Raw genomic sequence first — 27,883 nt, forward strand, 5'->3', positions numbered from 1 at the left:
GTGCAACTGGCTGGGCTCACGGCTTTCCGTCGTTTTAGCTGACTTGTGCGAACTTAAACTAAACAGTTCAAATCCTGACGATACGATTGGTTAGTACACGGCCTGTCAAAAGCAATTGGCGTTACGGAACATTCCGCCCACCAAAATACAACAACGTGTATTTTAAATAAAATTTAGAAACAAAACGGGCAATGCTGTGGAACGTTGCGTGAACGAAGAAACAGTGAAAAGAGAGAAGAAAAAGAAGAAAAAAAATATATTAATAATAATAATGAAAATGATAAGAAAGAATGCGCCGCGGAAGCGAAAATGATTAGTCACATTGACTAGGCAATGGACATAATTTGGGTAATGGTCTCGTGAGAAGAGAACCATTCGATGTACGAACCGTAGCGATACGAACAACGCCGTCGGGGCCTGGATGACAATGTTCTCGATGTAGAGCGTCTATCACAAGAGAAGTAAGCTTAGATTCGCGAGGAAATAGGGCAGGATGTTTATACTCGAATTCGAGCCCAGATTGAGATAACCTGCCACCCACCCTGAGCACACCGTGGTCGTCAATGAAGGGATTAAGCTTCCGCATTTGTTTCGACATAAGGTTGCCCTCTTTCAAGCGTGTGATATCATTATTAAAATGTACATGATGAGTGCGTTTAACTACTGTCAAAAGTGAAGTGTGAATTTCGGCACGGTTTAATGGAAGATACAAATGACGAGATTCTTTATTCTGTAGGTTGTATATGAATCTAAGACAGTAACCGAGAATGCGTTGGATCTTCCGAATCGAAGAAAATTTAACTAATAATAGGTCCACCAGATTTTCGTCCTGTTGGACAAATAAAGATCGAACTCGTTCCTCAGAGTGAAGTTCAATTTCGTCGAAATTGCCATCGAACAACGGCCAAGAATCGGATGACTGGATCAGCCACGAAGGCCCCGCCCACCATAACGTGTTATCGATCAGATCGGCTGGAGATTGACCACGAGAAGCGACATCCGCTGGATTATCTCCAGATGACACGTGATGCCAGGAAGTCCCTTCGAGGGCATCTTGAATGTGACTGACACGGTTAGCCACGAAAGTCTTCCAGCGACACGAAAGAGAACGTAACCAGGCGAGCACGATGGTTGAATCCGACCACGCAAAGGTATTGGAGATCTGAAGCAATGGTACGTATAAATCTTTGACGAATTTTAATAGATCTGCTAGAAGAACTGCCGCACACAGTTCAAGGCGAGGCAATGAAATCTTTTTTGTGGGGGTGACTCGAGACTTGGCGCAAACCAAATATATTTGGACTTTATCGTTAACATCCATGATTTGCAAGTAAACTACCGCGCCATATCCAAGTTCCGAACTATCTGAGAAGCCATGAAGTTGACACGACTCCATGTGAGGGAATGACACCCATCGAGGGATTTTGAACGACTTCAAGAGCGGTAATTGTTTATTATAACGATCCCATTGACGAACAATTTTAACAGGGGGGGTGTCATCCCACCCAACCTTTAGAACCCACAACTTTGGTACTAGGGATTTGGCGAAAAACGTCAAAGGGCATAGAAAAACGAGAGGGTCAAAAACTCGAGCGACTTCACTGAGGATAGTGCGTTTAGTGCACTCGCGATCGAGGCATAGGACTTCGAATGAAAATGTATCATGTCGTGGCTCCCACTTTAATCCCAATACCTTGAGAATGTGAGAGTTATCAACATCCATGGACACCAAGTCATTGAGGCAGTATTCCGGAGGCAGATCGGCGAGTAATTCTGGTTTGTTACTAGCCCACTTCCGCAATTCGAATTGACCTCGTTTAAACAGCTCGATAACTTCGGTTTTCGTTTGTTGAGCTTGTTCTAAGCTGTTACAACCGGTAACGATGTCATCTATGTAAATATCCGAAGTTAGCACACGACGCGCTAGCAGTAAATCATAACCTTCATCTTTGGTCAACTGTTTGACAGTACGACAGGCCAAAAATGGGGCGGAGGAGACACCATAGGTTACAGTGTTTAGTTGGTACTCGTGGAAGGGTTCCGACGAATGAAAACGCCAAAATATTCTTTGGAAAGCGCGATCTGGTTCTAGAACCAATATTTGGCGATACATTTGTCGTACATCAGCAGTAAACACTACCGATGGTATACGGAATTTTAGCAAAAGCTCCAGCAGGTTCTTTTGAAGCTTTTGACCGATAAGCAAGGTATCATTTAACAAGGATCCGTTAACATCCGTCGCTGAGGCGTCGAAAACGACTCTTAAGTAAATGCTAGCGCCGCCTGGACGAAGAATGCAATGATGAGGTATGTGATACTTTCCCTTGTGCAAATCTTTTCCAGGAACACGAGTCATGTGACCACTGTGTAAATAATCAGTCATGAAAGCAGAATATTGTTCACGTAAGGTTGGATTTGCTATGAGTTTGCGCTCGAGTGAATGGAATCTACGTAAAGCGATCTCACGCGACCCTGGAAAAGAGATATCCCTTCCACTTTCTCGGAAAGGCAAGGATACGATGTATCTTCCCGAAGATCCGTCCCGTGAGTGGTCAGTGCAGTACATTTGTTCACAAAATTGTTCCTCATGAGTGAGGTGTGAAGACTGGGGAATGGTGTCTAACTCCCACAGTCGCTGGACCTCTTCGTGGAGCCGGTCCTCGTTAGTAACGATGAAAGATTTCGTTTCGTGAGCAGTGTCCGAACCAACTGAACCTAGAAGAAGCCAACCAAATGCAGAATTGAAAGCTGATGGCTGACGTGGACCACCATTCACATTACCAGGTCTCAGAAGACAAGAGAAAACCTCAGCACCCAGAAGAAGATCAATCGGTCCCGGTTTGTGACAGTCAGGATCGGCAAGAGGCAAGTCTCTCAACTGATGCCACGATGACTTATCTAGACGAACAGTTGGCATGTTGCCACAGATACTTGGCAGCGTAAGTGCCTTGATGTTGAAGAGAACCCGTCCCTTAACACCGATCTCTAATTGAATGACTCCTGACGTGGTTGCGGAAGATTGGCCTAAGCCGCTAACTCTCTGAGAACTGGCTTGACGAGGGATGCCTACGAGCTCCGCAGCACGATCGGTGATGAAGTGAGCTTGACTGCCCGAATCGATCAATGCGCGAAAGGTTTGGAAACGGCCGGATGAATCGCGAATGCCAACATTGGCGGTTGACAATAGTACTATGGACTTGTCTCCTAAGTTGGTGAGGACCTGAATTTTAGAGTCGGAAGAAGGCTCCTGGTCCGTAGACGCCGTGGAGTGTTGATACTGATTTTCCAAAGAAGCGTTTTCGTCTCGATGGAGCAAAGTATGATGTTTTTGCTGACATTTTTGACATGTAAACAAAGATTTACAATCTTTAAGATAATGAGAAGAATGAAGACAATTGAAACACCAACGGTGTGATTGAACAAACTGTAGGCGATCCTGAACTGACTTGAGTGCAAATACCTTGCACTTGGAAATGGAGTGGTCTTCCCCGCAACAGGAGCATTTCAGATAAGTGGTGGAGTTCGAGGACCTATTTGTTTTAGGCTGTCCTTTCTTAAGATCGCAAAGAAGCGCTGAAGTGCGTTTTTTGGCAGCCTGATTAAAGTTCCGTGCAAGAGGTTTGTCAATAGTACTGCTATCGCGAGTCGAAAAATGTAAGTCTCGTACAAGAGCTTCGCATTTGTTATAAAGAAACTCTTTGAGTTTCAAATATGAAGGCAGGTCGGTAGGAGACTGCAGTTGTTTGAATGCGCATCTTGTAGGTGAATCTAATTTCGACAGAATTAAATAACAAAGCACGAAGTCCCAATTATCTATTGGGAGATCCAATTCTTTTAAAATTGTTAAATCCTCATTAAATACATCGAACACGCGACGAAATTCAAAAGGATCGTTAGGCGGAAAATTTAAATTTAGCATTTCCCGCCAACACGTAAAGGCGAGTTCACGCGCGTTACGATAGCGCGCGATTAATCTTTGATATGCTTCAACGTAGTGAGCTCCTTGTACTGGAAATGTCCGAATTAACCCTAAAGCTTCTCCAGATAAACATGAGAACAAATACTGCATGCGTTCGATGTTGGATAAAGATTTGTTTTCATGAATCAGAGCGTTAAACATGTCGTAAAATTCGGGCCATTGCTTGACATTTCCAGAAAATATTGGAATGTTTATTTTTGGTAATTTAACATTTGTGCACGCATTCGCGGTCTTACAATCGAGAGGCTGACTGGTTAACTCCTGGTAAATTTCGACAATTTGATAATACATCTCGTCAAAGGTTTCACGAATTTTATCCTCATCAATTTCGTTTGTGTCATCTAAAGCTAATATTTCCGCGTGAGACGTTTCAAATTCAAGAACTATCTTTTCCAGAGTAGTATAATGCGCTAACAATAAGTTGCACTTAGTTGCATCGTGCAAAGCGCTTTTTGCTATTTCATGTGTCTTGACTAACCTATTATTCGCTAATGTCCGTTTCCGGCGCAATGTTTGAATGGCTGGGGCCATGTTGAATAAACGCGATTGGAAACGTACCTAAAAACGAAACGAAATAAATGATAATAATTTAATCTATTATAATTATATACGCGGTAGGTCGTAAATACTATGAAATCGTAAATACTATGGTCGTAAATAAACGAAATAAATGATAATAATTTAATCTATTATAATTATATGCGCGGTAGGTCGTAAATACTCAAGAGCTAGGTACCTACCTAATTACTGTTCGAATTGATTATTATTCAAAATTTAAGAAACATTCCACAGCATATATCCGTTTTGGCATAGATAGATTATAATCTTAAAGTTCCCTAGTTTCGGCACCAAAAATGTTCGAAAAACGAACAGGGGTTGGAATAGCCGACTCAAGGGCTATTCCACACAGATAACAAATAAATTAATTATACGGTTTTTGACAGGCGAATGCGGAAACACAATGCGTAACGTTACTTCACAAGCAACTTACCGGTGAAATGATGGTGAAATCTGCATCAGCCTCATCTGTCAGCACTGGAACTGAACTGTCGTTCGTTATCACTCGTTATTTTAGATTAAATTGCGATAATAAATACGTATTATGATTATTCCGATAACACAACCGGGGATCGATAATTGACAGGTCGAACCGTTTTTGTGCAACTGGCTGGGCTCACGGCTTTCCGTCGTTTTAGCTGACTTGTGCGAACTTAAACTAAACAGTTCAAATCCTGACGATACGATTGGTTAGTACACGGCCTGTCAAAAGCAATTGGCGTTACGGAACATTAACTAAAGGACAATATTTAGATATATGATAATATTAATAATGAATCACGCTACAACACATATATACTATCATGGGTTAGGATGGATTGCGGGGAATAAGTTAAAAATAGGACTATAGGGTGTATTTTTTTGATTTGATAAGTTAATTTGGTTATTAAGTAAGTATTCTGACATATTTGTATTTAAAGATTTCCTAATTTCTAAAGCTTCTAAGTTATCTAGTTTTATACCTATACTATTTTTATGTAAGATGCGAGTTCCTGAAATTTTATTAAATGTATGATCTGTTGAGATCAAGTGATTTGCGAGCTCAGAGAAACCTTTTCCATTTAAGCAGCGTAAATGTTCTTTTACTCTAATGTTTACATTACGTGCTGTTTTTCCAATGTAGAACGCAGGACAATCGCTGCAGCTAAGTTTATAAATACCGGAGAAGCTTAAGTTAAGTCCTATTTTTAACTTATTCCCCGCAATCCATCCTAACCCATGATAGTATATATGTGTTGTAGCGTGATTCATTATTAATATTATCATATATCTAAATATTGTCCTTTAGTTAATGTAAAATACAACAAAAAATTCTTTTTTAATATCTCATAGATTACAGTTAACTGTTGTTTGTTCATTTACTTGGGATTATGATGTGTATTGATGTTTCCCCCCCAGTAATTGATTATTGTATTGTTGTCTCCCTCCCACTAATTGATTATCCATTTTACCTATGTCAAATATTTTGTCTCCCTCTAATTTTGTTCTTTCTCCCTCTGTCACTCTTATATATAAGCCATAACTCTGTCTTAGCATTTAGTTATTATTATATCCTGAAGAAGCTTGGTCGAAGTGAAACCGGTCGATATATGAAATAATAAATTCGTGGTTAAATACAAAGTGTTTGTGTTTTATTTTATAAAATTGATATCGTTGAACTTTCCAACAAAATTACACAGAGAGCTGCCAATGCACATTAAATTTATTATTTCACTTCGACATTGTCAATTTATCAGGTCTTTCCTGACCATCACCTTCGCTGCAGGCTATAGATTATTCGTCCGTCACTCCTAGACATACTGATCTGTAAGGTATTAGGGGTGGGTTTTCCTTCCCAAAACTCCCTCTCATTCCATTCCTTAAAAAGACCCTCCACACAGCATCCCCAAAGATGAATATTGACAATGACCTTGCAATATATTATATAGAAACGCTGTAGAATTCTGTGTCAAGCCAAAAGCAAGACAATTGTATTGCTTTCGATTTTGTAGTTTTAGTACTAAACTGCAACAAAATGCCCTCCTCGTGTGTGATGAGATAATGTTTTCATTACTAGGCAAATACTCCAACAAATAAGATTTCATTCGTAAACACACACTAATTATTATTAAAAATACAATTATTTCTATTGTTTCCCGAAGATTGGGGAAAGTGAGATAGCGAACATAAGTATAAGAAGGACAACCTAATGGCAGTGGGTCGTCTCATACAGTATTCCGTGTTCGCCGTATTGTGTAAGCGAATAAGAGTATCTTGTTATCTCAGCCACACCACTTGCAAAACTTTATGTTGAGTTTGTGAGGCAGTAAGGAGCGGGAGTCTAGATGTATTGTAACCTCATTGAATAAAACTATTTCAAATAATCAGAGCAACAAAGTGTCATCTGTTTTTCTTTTGCTTGGTTGTTTGGCTAAATGTCATCTGATTTATTGCTTAGAATATTCTTAAAAGGTTATGCCAATTAATTACAATAAGTGTTGTAGGATGGGTTGTTTCAAAAGATTTGAACAATTCATCAAACTTCAAGTTCTGTTATTATATCATTACGGACCAGTCATTTGAAAAAACTGAAATGATAACAGAACTTGAATACAACTTTCACAGAACTTGAAAATCAACTTTGAAATTTGATGAATTGTTCAAATTCTGTGAAACTTATTTCTGTGAAGTCCGTAATGTTTATTTGAGATTAAAACTTCAATATCTCAGTTTCATACGAATGGCATTTCATACGTTTTTTTAAGGCACGAGAATGTGACTAAGTTTGGGAACAGAGCGCTTAACCAAAACCACCTGAAGCCAGGCCAGGTGGTTTTGGTTTTTTGGTATTTAATTTAATTCAAGGAAGATCTTAATTTTGCTAATCAAAATGAAAAGTTTGTCGTTAAAACCAAAAACGAAATAAAAATACAAAACAAAAACCGTTATGTCACTTGATGACATCAGGTAATCAATGTTCTCACCGGCTTCGCACTCGGGAGTTTCCCTGCTCCAGGAACCATCGATGCAAGTCATCTCGTCCAGAACCTGAGTGCCAGGGAGAGTATGTCCAGTTTTGCACTCGAAGTAGACGAAGGATCCGTGGAGCATGGCGGGCCCGCAGATTGTCTTCTTGATCTGATCGGAGAAGCATGTGTACTCCACCGTATCCGAGCCATACAGTGTGCACCGTTCTGAAAAAATTCAAACATCCATTGTTTTGACAAACGTTTTTTTCTTCATTGAAAACGGTTAATTTGGCATGTTAATGATATATAAAGATGGAAACGCTTCCCATGCAATATAACAACGCCTATCACTGCAGTGCTTCCAACATACTAACGGGGGGGCGAGTTCCTGGTTTTGCAGCCTTCATAAGAACCCGGGTGGTAGGATTAACGCACTCCTACTCTTCATTATGGAATCCCTGCAGACTCCAGATTCCTGCATCGAAGAACACTGGAGAAAGTTATTGGCCCCATCAATCTCCAATAATACTACAGAACTACAGACCATTGACGAATTTTATTTTCCGTATACTATACTTTCCGTGCGTACTGGTATAAGCAAAACAAAAACTAAAAATATACATTTATACGGAAAAAAAATCTTGCTAAAAATGCCTATAATGGAATGTGTAGGATTGCACTAATCTCCTCATATTCCGGAATAAAATAAATTATTGTTATCATTATTATAATCTCTTACTTATCCTTTTCGCTAAAACAACTTTTAGCAAAAGAAATTTTACATACTTCGCAACAAAGCTACATAGTGCACTTCAACTGTTGATGACTATTTATGTGCAATGGCGGAAAGTAATCTTATTTCCAATATTAATTCTCCAACTAGGGTACAAGGTACTTCAAGCTCGTGCTTGGATCATATATATACCAGAAATATAACAAACTCAAATGCATTTGTTATGAATAACACAATTACCGATCATTACACCATTGCAATCAGTATCCCAAACTCAAAACACAAAAAAATAAAGAACAATAATAAAATGGTTATCGACTTTGAGGCTTTGTTAAATGATCTTAATAAAAAAATTGGGAATTTATCTATAAAGAAACTGAAGTAAACAATGCTCTAAACTATTTCATCAATGAAATCAATGCATATATTATGAAACACTCAACAATAAAACACATTTCACACAATAAACTACAACTCACCCCGTGGATTAGTAACGGCATTGTAAAATCTATACATAAAAGGAACCATCTTCATAAAATAGCAAAACAGGACCCATTGAACGATACTAAACAACAAAACTATTACCGATACCGAAACATATGTAAAAACGTTATTCGCAAATGTAAAGAGAGTTACTATAAATCTTTACTCGATAAGGACAACTCCAGCAAAAATACGTGGAACGTTGTTAGAGACATAACAAAAACTAAACGAAATACCAGTACACCTATAGTTGAGTTAAAAATCAGAAATTCGACTATAACTGATTCTCAAAAAATCGCATGTCATACTAATCAATATTTTGCATCTGTTGGCACTAATCTAGCGAATAATATTTTAATAAATACTCAGAAAACTGAAGAAATTTTAGCGTCAGCCATTAAAACAAACGATCCAACCTATTCACTTGAAATTAAACCAACTACTGTTGAAGAGATCATAAAAACAATCAACAGTCTTAAAACTACACATGCTAAGGGTCCAGATACTCTAAATACACAAATATTAAAAATAATTAAATCTCAGATATCTACTCCGCTGGCATATATCTATAACTTAAGTTTTGCTTCGGGAATATTTCCTGATCACTTTTAAAAATCAATAATCATCCCAATTCACAAAAGTGGACCAAAATTTCTTGTAGAAAACTATAGGCGTATATCACTGTTAAGCGCAATATCTAAAGTTATTGAAAATATTTTCAAATCAAGGTTGAGCGAATATGTAGAGAAACACAAAATTCTAAGCCCAAACCAATACGGCTTTCGGTCGGGTAAAGGAACAGATGATGCCATCGCATGTCTCACAAAAACCATTGCAGAAAATATAGACCGTGGCAAGAAAACCATTGCCCTGTTCCTGGATCTAGCCAAGGCTTTCGACACAATATCCCATAAAATACTATTACAGAGACTGCAAAATATAGGAATAACGGGAAAAACTTTTCAATGGATACAAAGTTATATTTCTAATAGATTCCAGCTAACAAAAATTAATGAGGCTACTAGTACTTCACTAGAAAATAACTTTGGAGTGCCACAAGGAAGTACACTAGGACCCCTTCTCTTTATTATATACATCAACGAACTATGTAACCAACATGTGGGTGGTAAAATAATTACATTCGCAGATGACACCGTCATATTGTTTGAAGGAGAGGATTGGAAAGAAACACGCCACCTTGCGAACATCGGTATTAATAGAGTGAAACAGTGGCTGGACAGTAATTTGCTTACATTAAACATATCTAAAATTAAATACCTAACTGTCAGCGCTACTATTACAGGACAACCCAAAACACCTCACCAGCTCACAATACATAAAATTGACTGTAATTTTGGAAATAATAACTCTCCATGTAATTGTGAAACTCTTGAATGTGTTAAATTTATTAAGTGTCTTGGAATTATAATTGATAATAACCTGAAATGGAAATACCAAATAGAAAATTTAGCTAAAAGAGTGCGTTCACTGATTTACATATTCATTTCATTGCGGGAAATTTTAAAAATACACCACTTAAAAAATATATATTACGGACTATGTAATTCGATAATAACCTACGGCTGTATTGGATGGGGAGGTTCAGGAATAACAATATTAAACCCGCTATTAAAAGCACAGAAATCTTTCTTACGTGTTATTATGAAGAAACCTTTCAGATATCCGATCGACGCTCTCTACAGGGAATTTAATGTACTCGATGTTCGACAGAGTTACATAAAGAAGATAATAATCTATGCTCATAAAAATAAACATAAAATGAGAACAATCGAACACCAACATCAAACCAGAAGCAAAGGCAGAAATGACCTTTATGTTCCAACAAGCACCACAGCGGCTTATCAAAAAATATTTTCATAACTGGGACCAAAATTATATAACAAAATTCCTTCGCAACTAAAACTGTGTGAAATGCCATCCTTTGGCCCAAAAATAACAAAATGGTTACTAGACTTAGGCAGGTTGGAGTCAGAAATACTGTTAAAAAATATTGTATGATAATTATGTGTTACAAGCGCCTGATTTATTTCTTCTGTTTACAATTTAAAATTTTTATTACAAATTAATTTTTTTTTTTTTTTTAACTTCCGATTTAGTTGTCCGGGTTAAATCTTCCCCAAAGGAAAAACTCACTTTTCCACAAATGATCATCTAGTAAATCAACATTATGTAAGTGCATTATATAAGCAAAATAAATACAAAACAATACAAGAACAACACGTCAACTCACCAGAGATCAAATGGGAAAATAATTCACCGACTCCAGATATTTTCATATCAGAGGGTTCGGCTCGCTAGAACTTCTAACAGGGCCTATAAATCCTACTGATCCCTCAACATAAATATTTAAAAAATCTTTTGTTATCCTACATGTATTCAAAATGACCGACTTTTGCATCTTTATATATAATTTTTTTGATAGATCTACTACGCCTAAATTTTTAATTAGAGAGCTAGGTATAATGCCAGTAGCCGAAATAACGAATGGTAATATTTTTATAGTCTGAGAATGCCAAATTCTTTTTATTTCATTTCCTAAATCTGTTTATTTTCTTATTTTTTCACTAACAGATTTTTGAATGTTACAGGAATTTGGAATAGCAACATCAATGATATAAGTTATTTTTTAATTTTGTCATGTAAAACTATATCGGGTCTATTATGACTAATCGCTCGGTCTGTAAGTATAGTTTTATCATAATATATTTTATAAAATTCGTTTTCTAAAAATGAATTTGGTTAGTATTCATAATATGGTACTACATTACGGCAGTCAATCAAGTTATGTTTAATGTGCTAGCCGATTTGCGGAAAACAGGCGTATCTCTGCCAATTCCCATTATACAAATAAAGTGCTAGTCCGATTGCAGACAAATAGGCGTTATCTATTCCAAAGGCGAAAAACACATATTAAAGTAATTTTAAATAAATTCTTAAAAATCCCAAGTGCTGACACTATTATTATAATAATTTATTATTTGACGGTATAACAACAGTGGAATTTGGACTAGAGGCGAACGCGTTAGCCCCGAGTTTCGAAGAACGACAGTTCGAACTCCATTAACTCCAAATAAATAATTACCGTTTTTTTTATTTATTTTTTTTTCCATAAATATTAATAAATATAAAAATAAATATACAAGTGAAAAAAAAACAGGACATAACAATAAATACAATACAAGTCTTAGTGACATGTAAACATTAAAATAAATTTTAAATGGCAGATCCCCCGTGTACCCCCCCAGGGGCTAAAGATCCTTTTAAATAATCGGGAACCACGCCGAGGTCACCGATAATCCGGAGCAGTAGCAGTCCAGAACTAGTTAAGTCCCCAAGACAAACCCGAGCCGAAAGCAGAAAAGTTATGGATAAACGACAAAAGAAGGAAATTAAGACTAATAAACAAGCGTCAATCCCCACTAACACCAACTCTGCTCTTTCTACCACCACCGCAACAACATTCTCCTCTACTACAAGATCCTCACCAATAACACACGAGTCCAGTCCAGCGCTTCCATCTATCAACGAAGGCAAAATTCCTCCTCTCAAAACCAAACCGATTCTGACTTCTGTTGAAATCCCCCAATATACTTCTCCTCAGAAAACGAAACAGTCCGGGACAGCCATGAATATTGTTCAAATTGCCACTCTGGCACTGAAAGCAGCCGAGCCTCTAAAAAGTAACATAACCAAAGAAGTCCGCGACACAATAATCTCATCTTTACTGGAGATAATTGAGAAAGGAGCCACACTGGGAAAACAACTTCATGCCCTGGAAGTCGAATTACTTGAAACCAAGGTGCAGAATGCAGAATGTCAACTGAAGATGGAAGAAAGACACTGTAGGGAAATGTCAGCTTTCTGCGCCAACGCTCAAAAAGAACCCGTACTCAGTTACGCCTCGGCAGTAGGGAATCGAGGAGATCGCACCAGACATGCCGTAATAGTGTCGTCATCAGACCAAGAAGCGACGTCAGAATCCATCACTTCAACAATAAAGGATATTATCAAGCCAGCCGACCTCAGAGTGGGTGTCAGTGGAATGTCAAAGGCCAAAAATAACAAGGTCATAATTACCTGCCCTAAAAAGTCAGATGCACAGAAGATCCTTACAGCAATTCCAGGGCTGACCAATGGTAACTTGGTTACTCATGAGGGCAAACGTCTTAGACCTAATGTTATCTTGAAGGGGATCGAAAAAGAAACACAAGATTCCGAAATATTAGACATGATCTTGCAACAAAATGATACTATCTACGAAGCCACTGGAAATGATAAGGAAGCTATTAAAATTCTAAGATTCACAAACAATAGGAAAAATGATAGGCTACGAAATGTTATTCTGATCGTCAAAAAAGAAGTACATTCAGCTATGTTAAAACAAGAAAGAATAAATATAGGTTTCCAGCGAGTCCGAGTCGAAGACAGCTGCCCAATCATGCAGTGCTATAAATGCATGGGATACGGTCACTCCGCCGCGAGATGTACTGAATCAAAAGATCGTTGTCTACACTGTGCTGGTGAACACAAATCATCTGACTGCACAAAAAAGGAACAAAAAGAAGAATTCCGTTGCTGGAACTGCTTTAAAATGGCCAAAGGCAAAATTGAGGCACCAAAACACAGATCAAACGATAGGGACTGCCCCTACCGTACCATAATGATGTCACGCACAATGGAGAGAGTTGACTATGGCTAACTCAACTGTAACTACAGCATCCGGGACCCAGGCCAGTATAAATGAATACAAATATGAGAAAATTGAAGACTATAAGCCAATAAAAAATAGCCTTCGAATAATGTATCTTAACGCGAGAAGTATCAGAAATAAAATTGACGAGATTGAAGAAACTTTAAAGAGCATCAAACCCACTGTACACGTACTTGCAATATCCGAAACCTGGTTGGAAGATGGTGAGGAGTGCTTCTTCAACATCGACGGCTACCAAAGTACATTTGCGTCTCGCACCAATGAAAGAGGAGGAGGGGTGATTCTCTACACACACCATTCACTAAATGCTACAACTATCGAAAAACATTGTAGTGAAAATTCTTTCTTAGGAATTAATATCCGTAATAGAAATTTTAAACCGTTAAATATTTATGTTATATACAGAAAGCCTACCTCAAACATTAACGAATTCTTAATGCATCTTGAATCTATTTTAAATAACTGTAGAAATGATACCCTTATCTTTGGTGACTTCAACATTGACATTCTTCAAAAAAATAATACATCTCTTAAGTACATCAACACGCTAGACTCATACAACTGTTTCATATGTAACACATCCTATCCTACACGAGTAACAGATACCTCTACTTCTCTAATAGACCATATCATCTCAAACAGACAAAATATTTCCTCAACTACTGCAAATATAGATGCCTACCTAAGTGATCATAACATTTTGATATTAGATTACCAAAACAGCTTGAAACATCACACTAATAATAGAATACATTCTTTTTCAAACAACTCCAAAACCGATAAAAACATGTTAAAAACATATTTAGAATCCCACAACTTTCCACACGAAACCACCAGTAATGCCAATGAAAACTATAATAATTTTAATGAATACATCAAAACAGCAATAAAATCATCCCAACATAAATCTGAGTTACGCATAGGAGACCAACGGAGGGGTAATACTCCATGGTTTGATGCAAAATTAAATGCACTTGTCAAACAGCGCAACAATGCGTTTAAACTCTGGAAAAAAAATCAGCAAAGTGATATATTCACAGCACTGAGAAATAAAACAAGAAATCAAGTTACCAACTATAGAAGATATGCTAAAACCAAATACTACACGACTATATTTAAAGAAAACCTGCGTAATCCGCGACAGACATGGAAAATAATAAATGCAATTCTAACAAATAGCTCGACACCCCAGAAAGATGAAATTGAATGTCTTCTCATTAAGAATGAAGAAATAACATGCCCAACCCAGATAGCTTCAACTTTTAACAACTTCTTTATATCAGTTGGGGAAAACTTAGCAGCCACAATTGCATCATATCCAGATGATTCTATCACTATAAACACGGATCAAAAAGCAATCCAGTCCTTATACATGGCCAAAACAAATAAAACAGAAGTTCTCAGTATCATCTCTCAACTAAAGTCTAATGCATCTCCAGGTTTAGATGGAATTACACCAGTGTACCTGAACTTTTGCAAAGATATATTAGCTGACCACCTTGTTTTTCTTATAAATCAATCCCTGGATAGTGGAATCTTCCCAGATCAACTAAAGATAGCAAAAATAATTCCGATTTACAAAGATGATTGTAAAAAAAATCCTTCTAATTATCGTCCTATATCCATCCTCTCTGTTGTTTCTAAAGTTTTTGAAAAGGTTATTAAGCTTAGGCTCACTAAATATCTCTTATCAAACAATTTACTCGCATCCCAACAGTATGGATTCAGAAACTAATCTAACACAAAATGTGCTGCCTTCGATTTTGTATACGCCCTCCAAAAGCATATAGACCAGGGTAAGCATGCTGCAGGCTTATTTATAGATTTAAAAAAGGCATTCGATACGGTTGACCATGGGATACTACTAAAGAAGCTAGAACACCTAGGCATAGTAGGCACTCCCCTGAAGTTACTGTGTAGCTACCTCTCTAACCGACACTGTCAGACCTTTGTTGGAAAAGGGACAAGCAGCATGGGAACGATAAAATGTGGCGTGCCTCAGGGCTCCGTACTTGGACCATTACTATTTTTAATATACATAAATGATATTGCTAAATGGGGAATTAAGGGTGTCATGTCTAATGTCATCTGCATACAACTCTATGCAGATGACACAGTGATTCTTTATCACAATAATGATTTAAACGAACTTGAAAAGGAAATGGAAAGGGATATAGCTTGCCTGGCAAACTGGCTGCGATTAAACAAACTTAGCCTAAACATAAAAAAACACATTACATACTGTTTGCAAATAAAAAAATGTAAGTCTTAATATAAGTCTTGATAATAACCGCCTTGAAAGGGCTGATGTTACAAAATATCTTGGCCTTTTCATTGATTCACAACTCACATGGAATCACCAATTTAAACATGTTCTATCCAAAATTACTCCTATAACGGGTGTTTTATATAGACTTCGCGGGTTACTTCCTCCCTCTCTATTAAAATCGATTTACCATGCTATGATTCACTCACATCTAATATATCTCGCCGGAATCTGGGGATTTGCTACAAAAAAAATGATTTCAGAAGTCCAAGTCGTCCAAAATAGAGCCCTGCAAAATATTTTCAGTTTACCTTGGGACACACATGTCAAAGACATCTACAGAAACACCCAAATACTTCCTTTTAATACCATTCCCACTTTTGAAATAACGAAAACTATATTACAAGTAATTCAACACTCGGCACATTCCAACACTACACTCTATTACAATTGCGACGTACACCAACACAACACAAGAAATCACAACAAACTTCATATACCAAAAATCAAATCAACAAAATATGGACTAAGATCCCTAGAATACATAGCTCACACAAAATATAATCAACTACCCAACGAGATCAAATGTGCAAGTCAATGTAAAAAGACCCAAACTAACATGCTCAAACTTCAACTTATTAATGACTATCTGAAATAATAATGTTGTGTATGTCCCATTATATGTCCATTTAATACATACAACTATATGTTTCATGTAATGCGTATAATTCCCGCAATGAGTTTATTAACTCCTGGGAGTACAATGCTTTATATAATATACTATATTCTGTATTGTATACTTTTAATAAATAAAAAAAAAAAAATAATTACCAAATTTTGGTGAATTATTTTTAAAACTTGATTGTGCCTAAATGTATACTCGGACGGTGCTAATATAGAACATCCCGATTTAATATGTTCTATAGTTTCCGGAAAAGCCAAACATTTTCTACACAAATCATCAATTTGATTTGTATCTTTGATTATATGCTTTCTATAATTTTTAGTATTAATGACTCTATCCTGAATGGCAAGCATAAATCCTTCAATTTCTGCGCTCAACTCTCCAATACTCAACCATTTTTTTGGCAAAATTTTGTCAACATACGTTTGGTTGAAATAATTGAAGTGTTTTGGGTGTAAAATTTTATTTGACCAGGAATCTAATAATTCCTGGTTGGGATTTATAAAAATGTTGGCATTCTCATCGTATAAATTTAAAGGTGTAATATTTATATCTCCCTTGCAAATTATTTTGTGCATTTCTGAGCTATGAGCTTTCCTATGGAAAAAAGTTCTTAGCATTTCTACCTGATTATGTTTCAAAGAAGTTATTTTGACTATACCTCTACCTCCTAAATTTCTAGGTAAATTAACTCGTTCTATAGCTGAATTTGGATGATGGCAATTAAACTTTGTTAGCGTAGTTCTAATTAATCTTTCTAAGTTATCTAAATCTGTATTAGACCATTTAATTATGCCAAATGAGTACGTTAATAGAGGTATTGCCCAAGTATTTATTGCTTTTACTAAATTTTTAGCAGATAGATTGCATTTTAAAATGTTCCTGATCCTAGTTTGTAATTTAATCCTAATATCATTTTTAATACTACTATGGTCTAATCTATTTGATTGTGGGTATCCTAAATACTTATAAACCTCATCCCTTTTCATACTAGTAATTTGGAAATTTCTAAATATACTCTCGTCCCCATCTACAATTTTGCCTTTCTCTATATGGATCGTTCTACATTTATCTAAACCAAAAGTCATTTTGATATCATCTGAAAAGTATTTAACTACCTCGATCATTTTCTCTAAATTTTGTTCAGAATTCGAAAATAATTTTATGTCATCCATATATAATAAATGCGAAATTGTACTACTCTCCCTTGTATTACCCTCAACTTTTATTCCGAACTTGCTTTTAATTAACATTTTAGATAGAGGATTCAATGCTAAACAAAACCAAAGAGGACTCAATGAGTCTCCTTGAAAAATTCCTCTTTTAATTGAAATGCCCGGAATTACTATTTTCTTACCTTTTAAATTGATAAGTAAATTGGTATTCCAAAAGGACATAATATTTTCCAAAAAGCTAATAATAATGGGGTTAATTTTATATATATTTAATACTTTGATCAGCCACGAGTGCGGGACACTATCGAAAGCCTTTTGGTAGTCTATATAGCAAGTATGTAAATTACGTTTTCGAGTTTGAATCTGTTTTAGAATTACAGAATCAATAACTAATTGTTCTTTACATCCCATATGTTTTCTGCGACAACCCTTTTGTTGTTCAGATAAAATATTTTTTTCATCTAAATGAGTATATATTAAATCTGTCAAGCAAGAGGTTAATATTTTGTTTATTGTCGGTAAACATGTAATGGGTCTGTACTGAGAGGGATTATTAATATTTTCGCTTTTGGGCAACATATAAGTAATGCCCTTAGTTAAAAAATTTGGAAAATTTTGTGGTTGACTGACAAATTTTGAAAGATTTTTTGCCAAAAGAGGATGTAAAGTAGTTAGACGTTTGTACCAAAAATTATTTATCCAATCGTAACCCGTGGCTTTCCAATTATGAGTATTTTTTTTTTTTTTTTTTTTCGAAGGAAGCAAATACTTTGGGGTGTGACATATTGAATGAAAAAAACATACACTTAGTAAGACACCACTTTATTTTTGAATTAATAACAATAGCCAACCGGGTTTCGCTTGTCCCAAGCTTCATCAGGACTAAATATCAACTAAAGCAAATTAGATACAGGCACATATAAATATAGGTAAATGAAAACAATGAGTGAAAGAGATACAAAACAGATAGAAAGAGATGCAAATAGAAAATGTGGAGACAAATTATTAAGGATGATGAGGAGGGTGGGGGGGAAGGAAATAACAGTTTCAGCGGCGGAATAAATTTAATATGGGACTATCAGATAAATTAATTTGGTTATTTATTATATTTAAATTATTATTAACTGCTTTTTTTATTTCAAGGGCTTCTAAGTTGTTTAATCTAATTCCAGATCCATTTTTATGCAATATTTTAGTTGTTGAAAACGTTAGTTGTTGAAAACGTTAGTTAGTTGTTGAAAACGTTGCTGTGGACATCGAAACTGCTCTGCATAATAAACCAAAACCGTTTCTATACAAAAGTGCTGAAAATTTAAAAAAATTAATCCCAAAATTTAATCTTAACCTTAAAACAGATCCAGAAGCCCACATCATGAAGAGTATCCGGAATAAGTTAAAAAATGACAACTTAATTTTAACAAAAGCCGACAAAGGCAACACTGTCATCATATTAAACAAAAGTGATTATAACACAAAAATTGAAGATTTCATCAAAAATGATGTGTTTAGTGTCTTACCATCTGACCCTACATCTAAATATTTAGATAGTATAAAATGTGCTATAAAAAAAATTCTAAAAACTCCATTTTTCAGGATGATTCTTATAACCAAACAAAGTTTTTAACAAAAAACCCCAAAGCACCAAAACTTTACGGATTTCTGAAAATCCATAAAAGTAATTGCCCCATTCGCCCTGTAGTGTCCTGTTGTAATTCCCCCAATTTTAAATTATCTTCATTTATAACAAAAGTATTTAACGATGCTAATGTGTTTTTCCCAAAATATACTATCAAAAACTCATTAGCATTAATCGATGAACTAAAGGACCTGGTTCTTCCCAGTAATTGCAAATTAATATCTTTCGATGTAGTCAACTTATTCCCTAATGTACCTGTCACTGAAAGCAAAACCCTAATTTCTAATTTACTGAATAATTCTCACTTGTCTAAAGATTTAGCTAATGATTTATCTCGTCTTTTTAATATTTGTTTGAATCAAAATTACTTCCAATACAATAATGTTATTTACCAGCAGAGAGAGGGACTAGCAATTGGCGCTCCTACAAGCCCCCTTATCGCTGACATCTTTATGAATAACTTAGAAAACAATATTTTTGCTTCAAATTCACCTCTCTTAAAGAATATTTTACTATGGAGAAGATATGTTGACGATGTTTTTTGCATTTGGACAGGTACTGAAAGACAATTAAACTCTTTTCTTAAAATATTAAACTCCTTTCACAAACAAATTCAATTCACTGTAGAATTAGGTACAAACTTAACCTTGAATTTTCTAGACCTAACTTTAAGTATAATTAACAATAAATTTGAATTTAATATCTATCGTAAGCCCACGTATACTGATATTACAATTCACAATTCATCCAACCATCCTATATCCCACAAACATTCAGCATTTCACTCCATGATTCATAGATTGGTTACCGTTCCGTTGAATAATAATAATTTTTGCAACGAATTATCCATCATTAAACAAATCGCTTTAAACAACGGGTATGATACAAAATTAATAGACAATATTCTTAATAAAAAATTGAAACAAATAGCATCAAATAAATTCCTATTTAACAATTCTTATAACCCTAATAATATAAATATAAATCAAACATTCCAATGGCGTAGAGTTCTGTATACAAATAACTTTTCTTCTTTAAGCGTTAAAAAATTCCCATCTGAAATAAAACCCGCTTTTTACACTAATAATAATTTAGGTAAATACTTAATTAATACTAAAGATAAAGACGACAAACTAAGCCACTCGGGCATATATAAACTTAATTGTAATGATTGTTCTGCTTTTTATATCGGAAAAACGGCCCGGAATGTCAACTTAAGAGTAAAAGAACATTTACGATGTTTAAACAATAATGCCTTTTCAGAATTCGCAAATCATTTAATTGAATCTAATCATTCATTCGATAAAATCTCGGGAACTAAAATATTGCATAAAAATGGATCTGGAATTAGATTAAACAACTTAGAAGCCCTTGAAATAAAAAAAGCAGTTAATAATAATTTAAATATAATAAATAACCAAATTAATTTATCTGATAGTCCCATATTAAATTTATTCCGCCGCTGAAACTGTTATTTCCTTCCCCCCCACCCTCCTCATCATCCTTAATAATTTGTCTCCACATTTTCTATTTGCATCTCTTTCTATCTGTTTTGTATCTCTTTCACTCATTGTTTTCATTTACCTATATTTATATGTGCCTGTATCTAATTTGCTTTAGTTGATATTTAGTCCTGATGAAGCTTGGGACAAGCGAAACCCGGTTGGCTATTGTTATTAATTCAAAAATAAAGTGGTGTCTTACTAAGTGTATGTTTTTTTCATTCAATGAGTATTTTTAATAATTTTGGTTAACAATCCAACCGATATATTAGAAAAACTCATTTGTTTTATTTTCTTTTATTTTAATTTTATTTCTATTATTTTCATTTTATTTTACGTTAAAAAATAAGATGTTAAAAAATATTTTATGATAATTACGCGATACAAGCGCCTGATTTATTTCTTCTGTTTACAAATTTAATTTTTTATTACAAATTTAAATTTCAATTTTAATTTAATTTTCTTTTATTTTAAATTTATTTCTATTATTTTCATTTTATTTTACTGTTTATTTTATTATGTATTAAAATATAGTAATATAAAGGCTATATGTATCCTCACTTTCAGTCTTGTAATCTCTCAAAATAAATTGTATCGGTGATTTCACCATTAAGTATATTCACTGTCAATTTGACTGTCCTAGAACGGGAGACCTTCCTAGTTGGACAGTCAAAATCTATGCTGTAATATTTTTGTAACAAACAAATAAATAAATAAATAAATAAAAAAACTGGCCATTAGACAGAATACAAATTACTAAAATACATGTACGTAAATTGGACACCAAGTGTTTGATCATCAGCCAAGACAGATCAAACATCAACGATATGTATTGCCAATAGTACGGTGTTAATTGTCTTTTATTTTGAATGTGATATTACTTTCGAAACTTGAATTTGAATTTAGGAGCCACCTTTGGGCTGGAGCTCCATAATGCTTGATAACCTACTTTATTATGTGCAAAGGAGGGAGATCCGTCTGATTGAGAATCTATTGTTAACAGATCGATTGCTATCTCTAATGCACAAGCGCAATGTTCTCTTAACTGAGTATGTTCTACAGGTATTTTAATGGAGCCTACTCTAAAGAGCTAGTAGAGTTGATCCTTGGTGCACCAGTGCATGTGCGCGAAACTTGACGTGCACTAGCGGAACACCCGTTCACAAATCAAAAACAATGCATTTTGTCTCAGATCGTAGAATAGATCGGGGTTGCGAGTAAGTACAATCTTAAGTTTTTCCAATAGAAACGTGACTTACTTTTACATTCGGGTTTTGATGACCAAATGTTATTTCCCCGACACACGGAGACTTCTTCAGTGATGAAGTAGCCGGGACTGCAGGAGTACTCCAGCACGCTCAGGTGCTTCACCTCGTCTCCTGGTCGGGGCACCCCCATCCCGCTGTTCGAGGTGTAACTCCCGTTTGCCGGGAACGCCGGTAGGCGGCAACTGCAGATGGTCAAAATAAAAATCATTTTAGAATCACAACAAATGACAAAAGGAGAACGGACACAGTCTAGTTTTAAGTAGAATCGCTACGATCGTCCTTCCAACTATCGCCCCATAGTCTCCAGGATATTGGAAAGAGTGATTAACAACCAAACTGCAGACGTACCTCGAGAAGAACAAAATGTTAAGCGATTGGCAATATGGATTTATCTTCTCGGGTATGTGATGCATATTTGGAGGTGGTACTTAGAGCATTTTGTAGAGTCCAAACAGTTGGGTTAGATATCTCAAAAGCCTTTGATTGGGTCCGGTATTGGGTACTTGTCGGGAAGTTATCGTACTACGGGATCCATCAAACGCTGCAAATTATAACACAAAATAAAGTCGAAATCATAAAACGTAAGTGAAGAAGCCACGCTCAACAATATGTGACGCGCGGCCATGTGCATTGGAAAAACCTACGGTTGAATTTACCCTAGCAAATCTCTAAAATAAAATGGGAAGTGGCCCGGCGTAATGGACGGGCCTAGAAAATTGATTTTTTATCTGGAAATGGTTTATTTTATTTATTTTTGATAAATTACTACAATCTCAATATGTTTCTAGAGGAATCCCTCGGGAGGTCACTGTTTTACATAAAATATTTAAATGGTAAGGTCCTGTTTTTATTTATTTTAAATATAAATAAATTACATCTGCATGTATCAGTATAAAAAACATATATTATTGGAGGTCGAGCAGTCGGTTAATTTCGGATTTCAAAATTTGCCTTATTTTGTTACTGAAAATGGTTCTCGTGTGTATATGTCATTCTTTATTTTTATATGTATGTTTGATGCTAGATTATTGCTGGAATAATATAATACGAAGTGCTGTGTTCTTTGCCAAAATGTGATATTCATTGAGGGTGTTATGTGAGATTTGTCTATTTCTTTGTGTGGATTAAAAGCGCATACGCATATAATTATATCACAACTTAATCCTTAATATTATGAATGTCTTTGAAGTTCAGCAGATGTACGTAAAAAACAATCCTCACGCATATATACAAAAATAAATACTACGCAAAAAGATTAAATACTCGCTGTACTCCAAACAATAACAAAGATTTTATACAAATTCCTATAATGCATACTAAGTTCGGCCAACGAATCTTTAGGTACCTGGCGACAAGATTATACAATATTCTTCCAGATAGCATAAAAAAAAGTGAAATGATAGGGCCTTTACCGGTGCACTCACCCAATTTTGAAAATATTAACTAATTAACCATCATGCCGTTTCTCCGCAGGGGTAGGCAGGGAGGAAGGACCAACAAACAACTTGGCACACACTCCTTGCCTCATTCACATTCATACATCATCTTATAAATACTATTCTATTATTCTGACTCTTGAAATGGCCCAACTCCCAAGTATTTGATTCGCTTGATCGTGCCATGTCTTCCTCGGGGGTCCCCGAAAATATTGACTTAACAAAACTATTGTGAGTATGTGTAGGAATATTCACATGCATTAATTAACTTGTAAAATGAGTGCCTCAACACAGGCTACCCGCTAGGCGCTAGCCGCTACCCGCTAACCGCTACCCGCTACCCGCTACCCGCTACCCGCTTCCCGCTACCCGCTACCCGCTAGCCGCTACCTGCTAGCCGCTAGCCGAGTGAGGCAGTTTATGGGAGACCTCAAATTATAACTATACATTTCTATTTATTACATAACTACCTTCTGTTTTAATATTATTATTTTTCAATTACTTAAAAAAATCTACATTTTGCACACTTAACATGTATTTTTGGTTTTAGCTGCAAATTTCTTACAATTAAGATGTATTATTATTTGTTGTTTTATGTCAAGTATGTCAAATTTCGCAAATACATAGTTGGTAACTGTTTATATTGTTTTTGTTTTATGTTCAAAGGATTGTTCATATTTGTTTTGACCCATGTACTTAGGTACTAATTGAAGGTTAAAGGTTAGTCATTGATCTTATGCTAAGTATACATACGCGAGCCGAACTGCTGAGCTGAACCTCAACTTATGTGAAAGGAGCAAAGCAACTGCAAATGGCGCGAAATGCCGCTTGCAGTTCTTTTGATCTTTCCCGTAATTTATGGCTCGGCCCGAGTTTCGGTTCGCAAATGTATACGTACCATTATCACACCAGAGTAGCTGCTGTCATACTTAGTCGAGAAAAACAATATTGAATTTAAAACAAATCAAGTGAACTCACTAACCTTGGCGGAGACGGAGAGATTGCGGTCACTGGTGCTGAACCTGAAATAAACAACACACACACACACTTCAGTCGGTTCTAAATTAGTTGCGAGAAAATAATTTTAGCACCACTAAAGCAAATTCTGTCGAAAATTATATTTTTCTACTGGGTGACAAGATAAAAATAGGTACAAACTTTAGAAGTAATTAGTCTGGTAGAATATCGAAGCAGTCCATAATGGGGTCATGGTACGAACCGTGAGGCATGGCTCTGGCAGAGAAGAAATCATATTCGTTGATTGAATGTTGCAGAAATGTTGCAAAACTACGTTTGACCGTATTACAAATGTGAGGATCCGCAATTAATACAAATCCGATGTACCTACGTAAGCATAATCCGAGTAAGATATGTTATGGCCAAGTGAATCAGATGCTTGGGTTGGGTCGCGTGTTAACAGAGCATGAATTTGAAAGAAGCAAGGTGTGTCTGCCGAGACAGAGTTGTGTGGCGGTACATCATCTCTGCCTATCCCTTCAATGAAATGGCGTGATAGTAAGTTGTGTAGTTAGTTTTTTCCTTACCTAAGCCACAGGCCAGCATCACTAAAAGCACCAACATCGCGGACGGAGGGATCAACTGGAATGTTTTTGTAATGAGCTTAAAGAAGCTTATAAATTTGCTGATGTCATCCTTATTCTTGTATGTACTTTTAGACGCAACCAGAAGCTTTGCTAGTTTTTCACTGTCCTTGTGTTTGTCTTTAGATTACACCACCTTTTCACTCTTACATATATTCTAATATTAACTAATGGATTCGTGTATAATGCACTGATGATTATCTATTTTAAATTGTCCAATTGACCTTTTATAAATAAAAATAATAATTTAAGTATAACCAGTTTTCTTCGTAATTATAAATAAAACACCGTCACTCCTCGGGAACCATTCGCCAACTAATTGAAATCTGCTCGTAATGACTACAACAACAAAGTTAACCCTTTGAAGGCTGTAAAGAGAATACCTCCCACTCCAAGAAAATCAGGAGTACGATTATGAGTCGCAAACGGCAATATGTAAGAATCGTTTGTCCACAAACATTATACATAAAATTTTAAGTTTTATTTTATTTTTTTATTTAGCGGCAATACAAAGTAAAGTAAAAAAAATACAATAAAGATATAAAGTGATGTAGTTTGTTCTCAGTCCTCCTCACTAGGTATTCCTGTTCCGAGGCGGGCTGTAGGTTGTTGTATGTGTGTTGATCATGATTTCCTCATCTTCTAATATGTTGGTTCCCACAAAATATAAAATAAATTAAGCAAAAAGTATTTATGTTTGTTGTCTGTAGATTGCGTTGGGGTTACTTCATAAATTTAATGATTTCCTCATCTTCATGTTTAGTTAGCCATAGTTTGACGTTTTATGTTCATAATTTACGTAACATGTAAAATTTGTGGTTTATATTACTACGTTTAGACAGCATCTTGGGAGGCGGATCATTTAGCAGGGGTGCCCGGGTTCATTGGGTGGGGTATGTTCATGATGCGCCTGTCCACCAGCTGCGTGGCGTGCCAGATCCGAAGAGGCTGATTTAGGGAGTTACCTTTGGAAAATATTTTGTTCAGTGCTTCCTATATGGGGTTCAAAAAGCATCTGGCAAACGAACCACACGCTTGTTTGACGCTATCCCGATTTTGTGACTGATTGACATAGTGCCATCTCAATACGTCATTCACAAAATCCGTCAACTATGGTTAGTTAGCGATATTTGCGAGTACGGTCAGAATATGATTCCGACAGTCGGTAGACAAAAGCCGCTCCTTTCCAAAGTTGTTAATTATGAGTGATGGCTAATGACCTCATGAACTCAATTAACTTCCTTTTAAGTGTTAAAAAGTACATGCGAACTGCCAATGTATATTAAAGTTAATATTTCAATTCCACATAGATTTCTGGGGTCGGTTAAGGGTTAACAGAAACTTAATAATAATCACTGTCGAATATTTTGGTATGAAACACGTTTATATTGTTGATTATTCAGTGCCTGGTGGCTGAAGGCTTTTCTTGCTTGTGCTGGTCACTCAAAGTAGATAACCGGTTTAATTATACATATTATTATTAGTCAATATTATTCCAATACAAGATTGCGGAAAATATCTCTAATATTATATTAAATCCCAATGTGGGGTTCACTAGATGGGCACCTGCAGCTTTAAAAGTGACTTTCTCTGATCAATTGAAACTAGAAACGTAATTTGACTGGGGCCATCGGTTCGTTTTCTAGATGTGACCGTAAAATTTTCTGATTTTTCTGTTTAGAAATCGCTAATAATGTCTTCAATAATTAAATATTACAATTTGAGGTTTTACTCATTAATTTATTCCAAAAAATAAAAATATGTAGTATATTGCAAAAAAACATAAAAAATCTCGCAAACACAATGAAAGTATATAATTTTATAAAATACATGGAAATTCAAAACAATATAGAAAATATAAGCCCACAAAATTATTAAAAAATGAACACTACAGTTATTCAAACTAAAATATCAATTGGGCAGTAGGTTAAAATTGGCAAATATAACATTCTAATGACCAAAGGAGTATTACAAAGTACCGTTGTTGGCTAATCAGTCACAAATCATAGAAGTTTTATGATTAACAAAATTATTTAAATAAAATAGTATACAATTATCAAAGAAAGCGTTTATTTTGTGGCTTGATACTTTGTTAAGTTTATAGGTCAGCATTATTATTATTTATTTTTTTTTTTTAAAAGAAAGACAAACATTCCCGGGTTACGAATAACCTGACAATATTTGAAAATCTCCTACTACCACCACAGAAAGCGGAAAATTTTGCTTGTGTTGTGATGGAGGACTTAGCCAGCCGAGGAATTGAACACGGTACGCCTGGGTGGGACCCAAGCGCGATGTCAACTCGGCCACCGACCGGTCTTATTATAGAAAACTAGTCTAGGTACAAACATTAATAATGTATAAAATAAAATATTTATTTATTTATTTATTATTACACGCCCTAGTGGGCGTTTACACACTACAAAGTATAATAGTAGAGTATCACAGTTATTATAAATTCTACAAAATTAAAACAATAAAGGAAACATAATACAACGAAAATAGAAAAAATATTAAATGTTACAACAAAAGCATATAATAAAATAAGATACATTAGTAAAAATGATAAGAAGTCTCACATAAATAGATATTCAAAATAAAAATATATATTGCGGAAATTATAGATGTCTATTTGTGTCTCGATATATATAAGAATTGAATTAAACAATATTTATATTGATTATTTAAAATAAATTATATTAAAATAAATATATTAAAATAAAGCGAAATAAATCATATTAGACGAGGACAGAGCTTCAGAGAGGGTGTGGTGGGGTGGTGCAAGGAAGGGTGGGTGTTACATCAACCGCGCCAACAACTTTTCCAAATGCATGCCAATCGGGTAGGACCGACATTTATTTCGTATATTAAGTGCTGTAAT

The 27,883-nt window shown here is 35.4% G+C and overlaps 1 protein-coding gene across 1 annotated transcript in view; it reads right to left on the reverse strand.

Annotated features, from left to right (window-relative positions):
* Nucleotides 1-25,303, reverse strand: part of LOC149410426 (ovochymase-like) — an 83,346-nt gene extending 58,043 nt beyond the window's left edge. Inside the window, exons 1-4 of the mRNA XM_089648618.1 lie at nt 24,946-25,303; nt 24,384-24,423; nt 21,957-22,147; nt 7,501-7,710 (exon numbers count right to left, since the gene is read on the reverse strand). Coding sequence (XP_089504744.1) covers nt 7,501-7,710; nt 21,957-22,147; nt 24,384-24,423; nt 24,946-24,982 — 478 coding nt within the window. The 5' untranslated portion in view covers nt 24,983-25,303. The remainder of the gene's footprint in view (nt 1-7,500; nt 7,711-21,956; nt 22,148-24,383; nt 24,424-24,945) is intronic.
* Between the last annotated feature and the right edge of the window lie 2,580 nt (nt 25,304-27,883).

The sequence above is a fragment of the Hesperophylax consimilis genome, chromosome 28 (genome assembly GCF_061612785.1).
Source record: "Hesperophylax consimilis isolate HC1 chromosome 28, BYU_Hcon_1.0, whole genome shotgun sequence".
Classification (NCBI taxonomy): domain Eukaryota; kingdom Metazoa; phylum Arthropoda; class Insecta; order Trichoptera; family Limnephilidae; genus Hesperophylax; species Hesperophylax consimilis.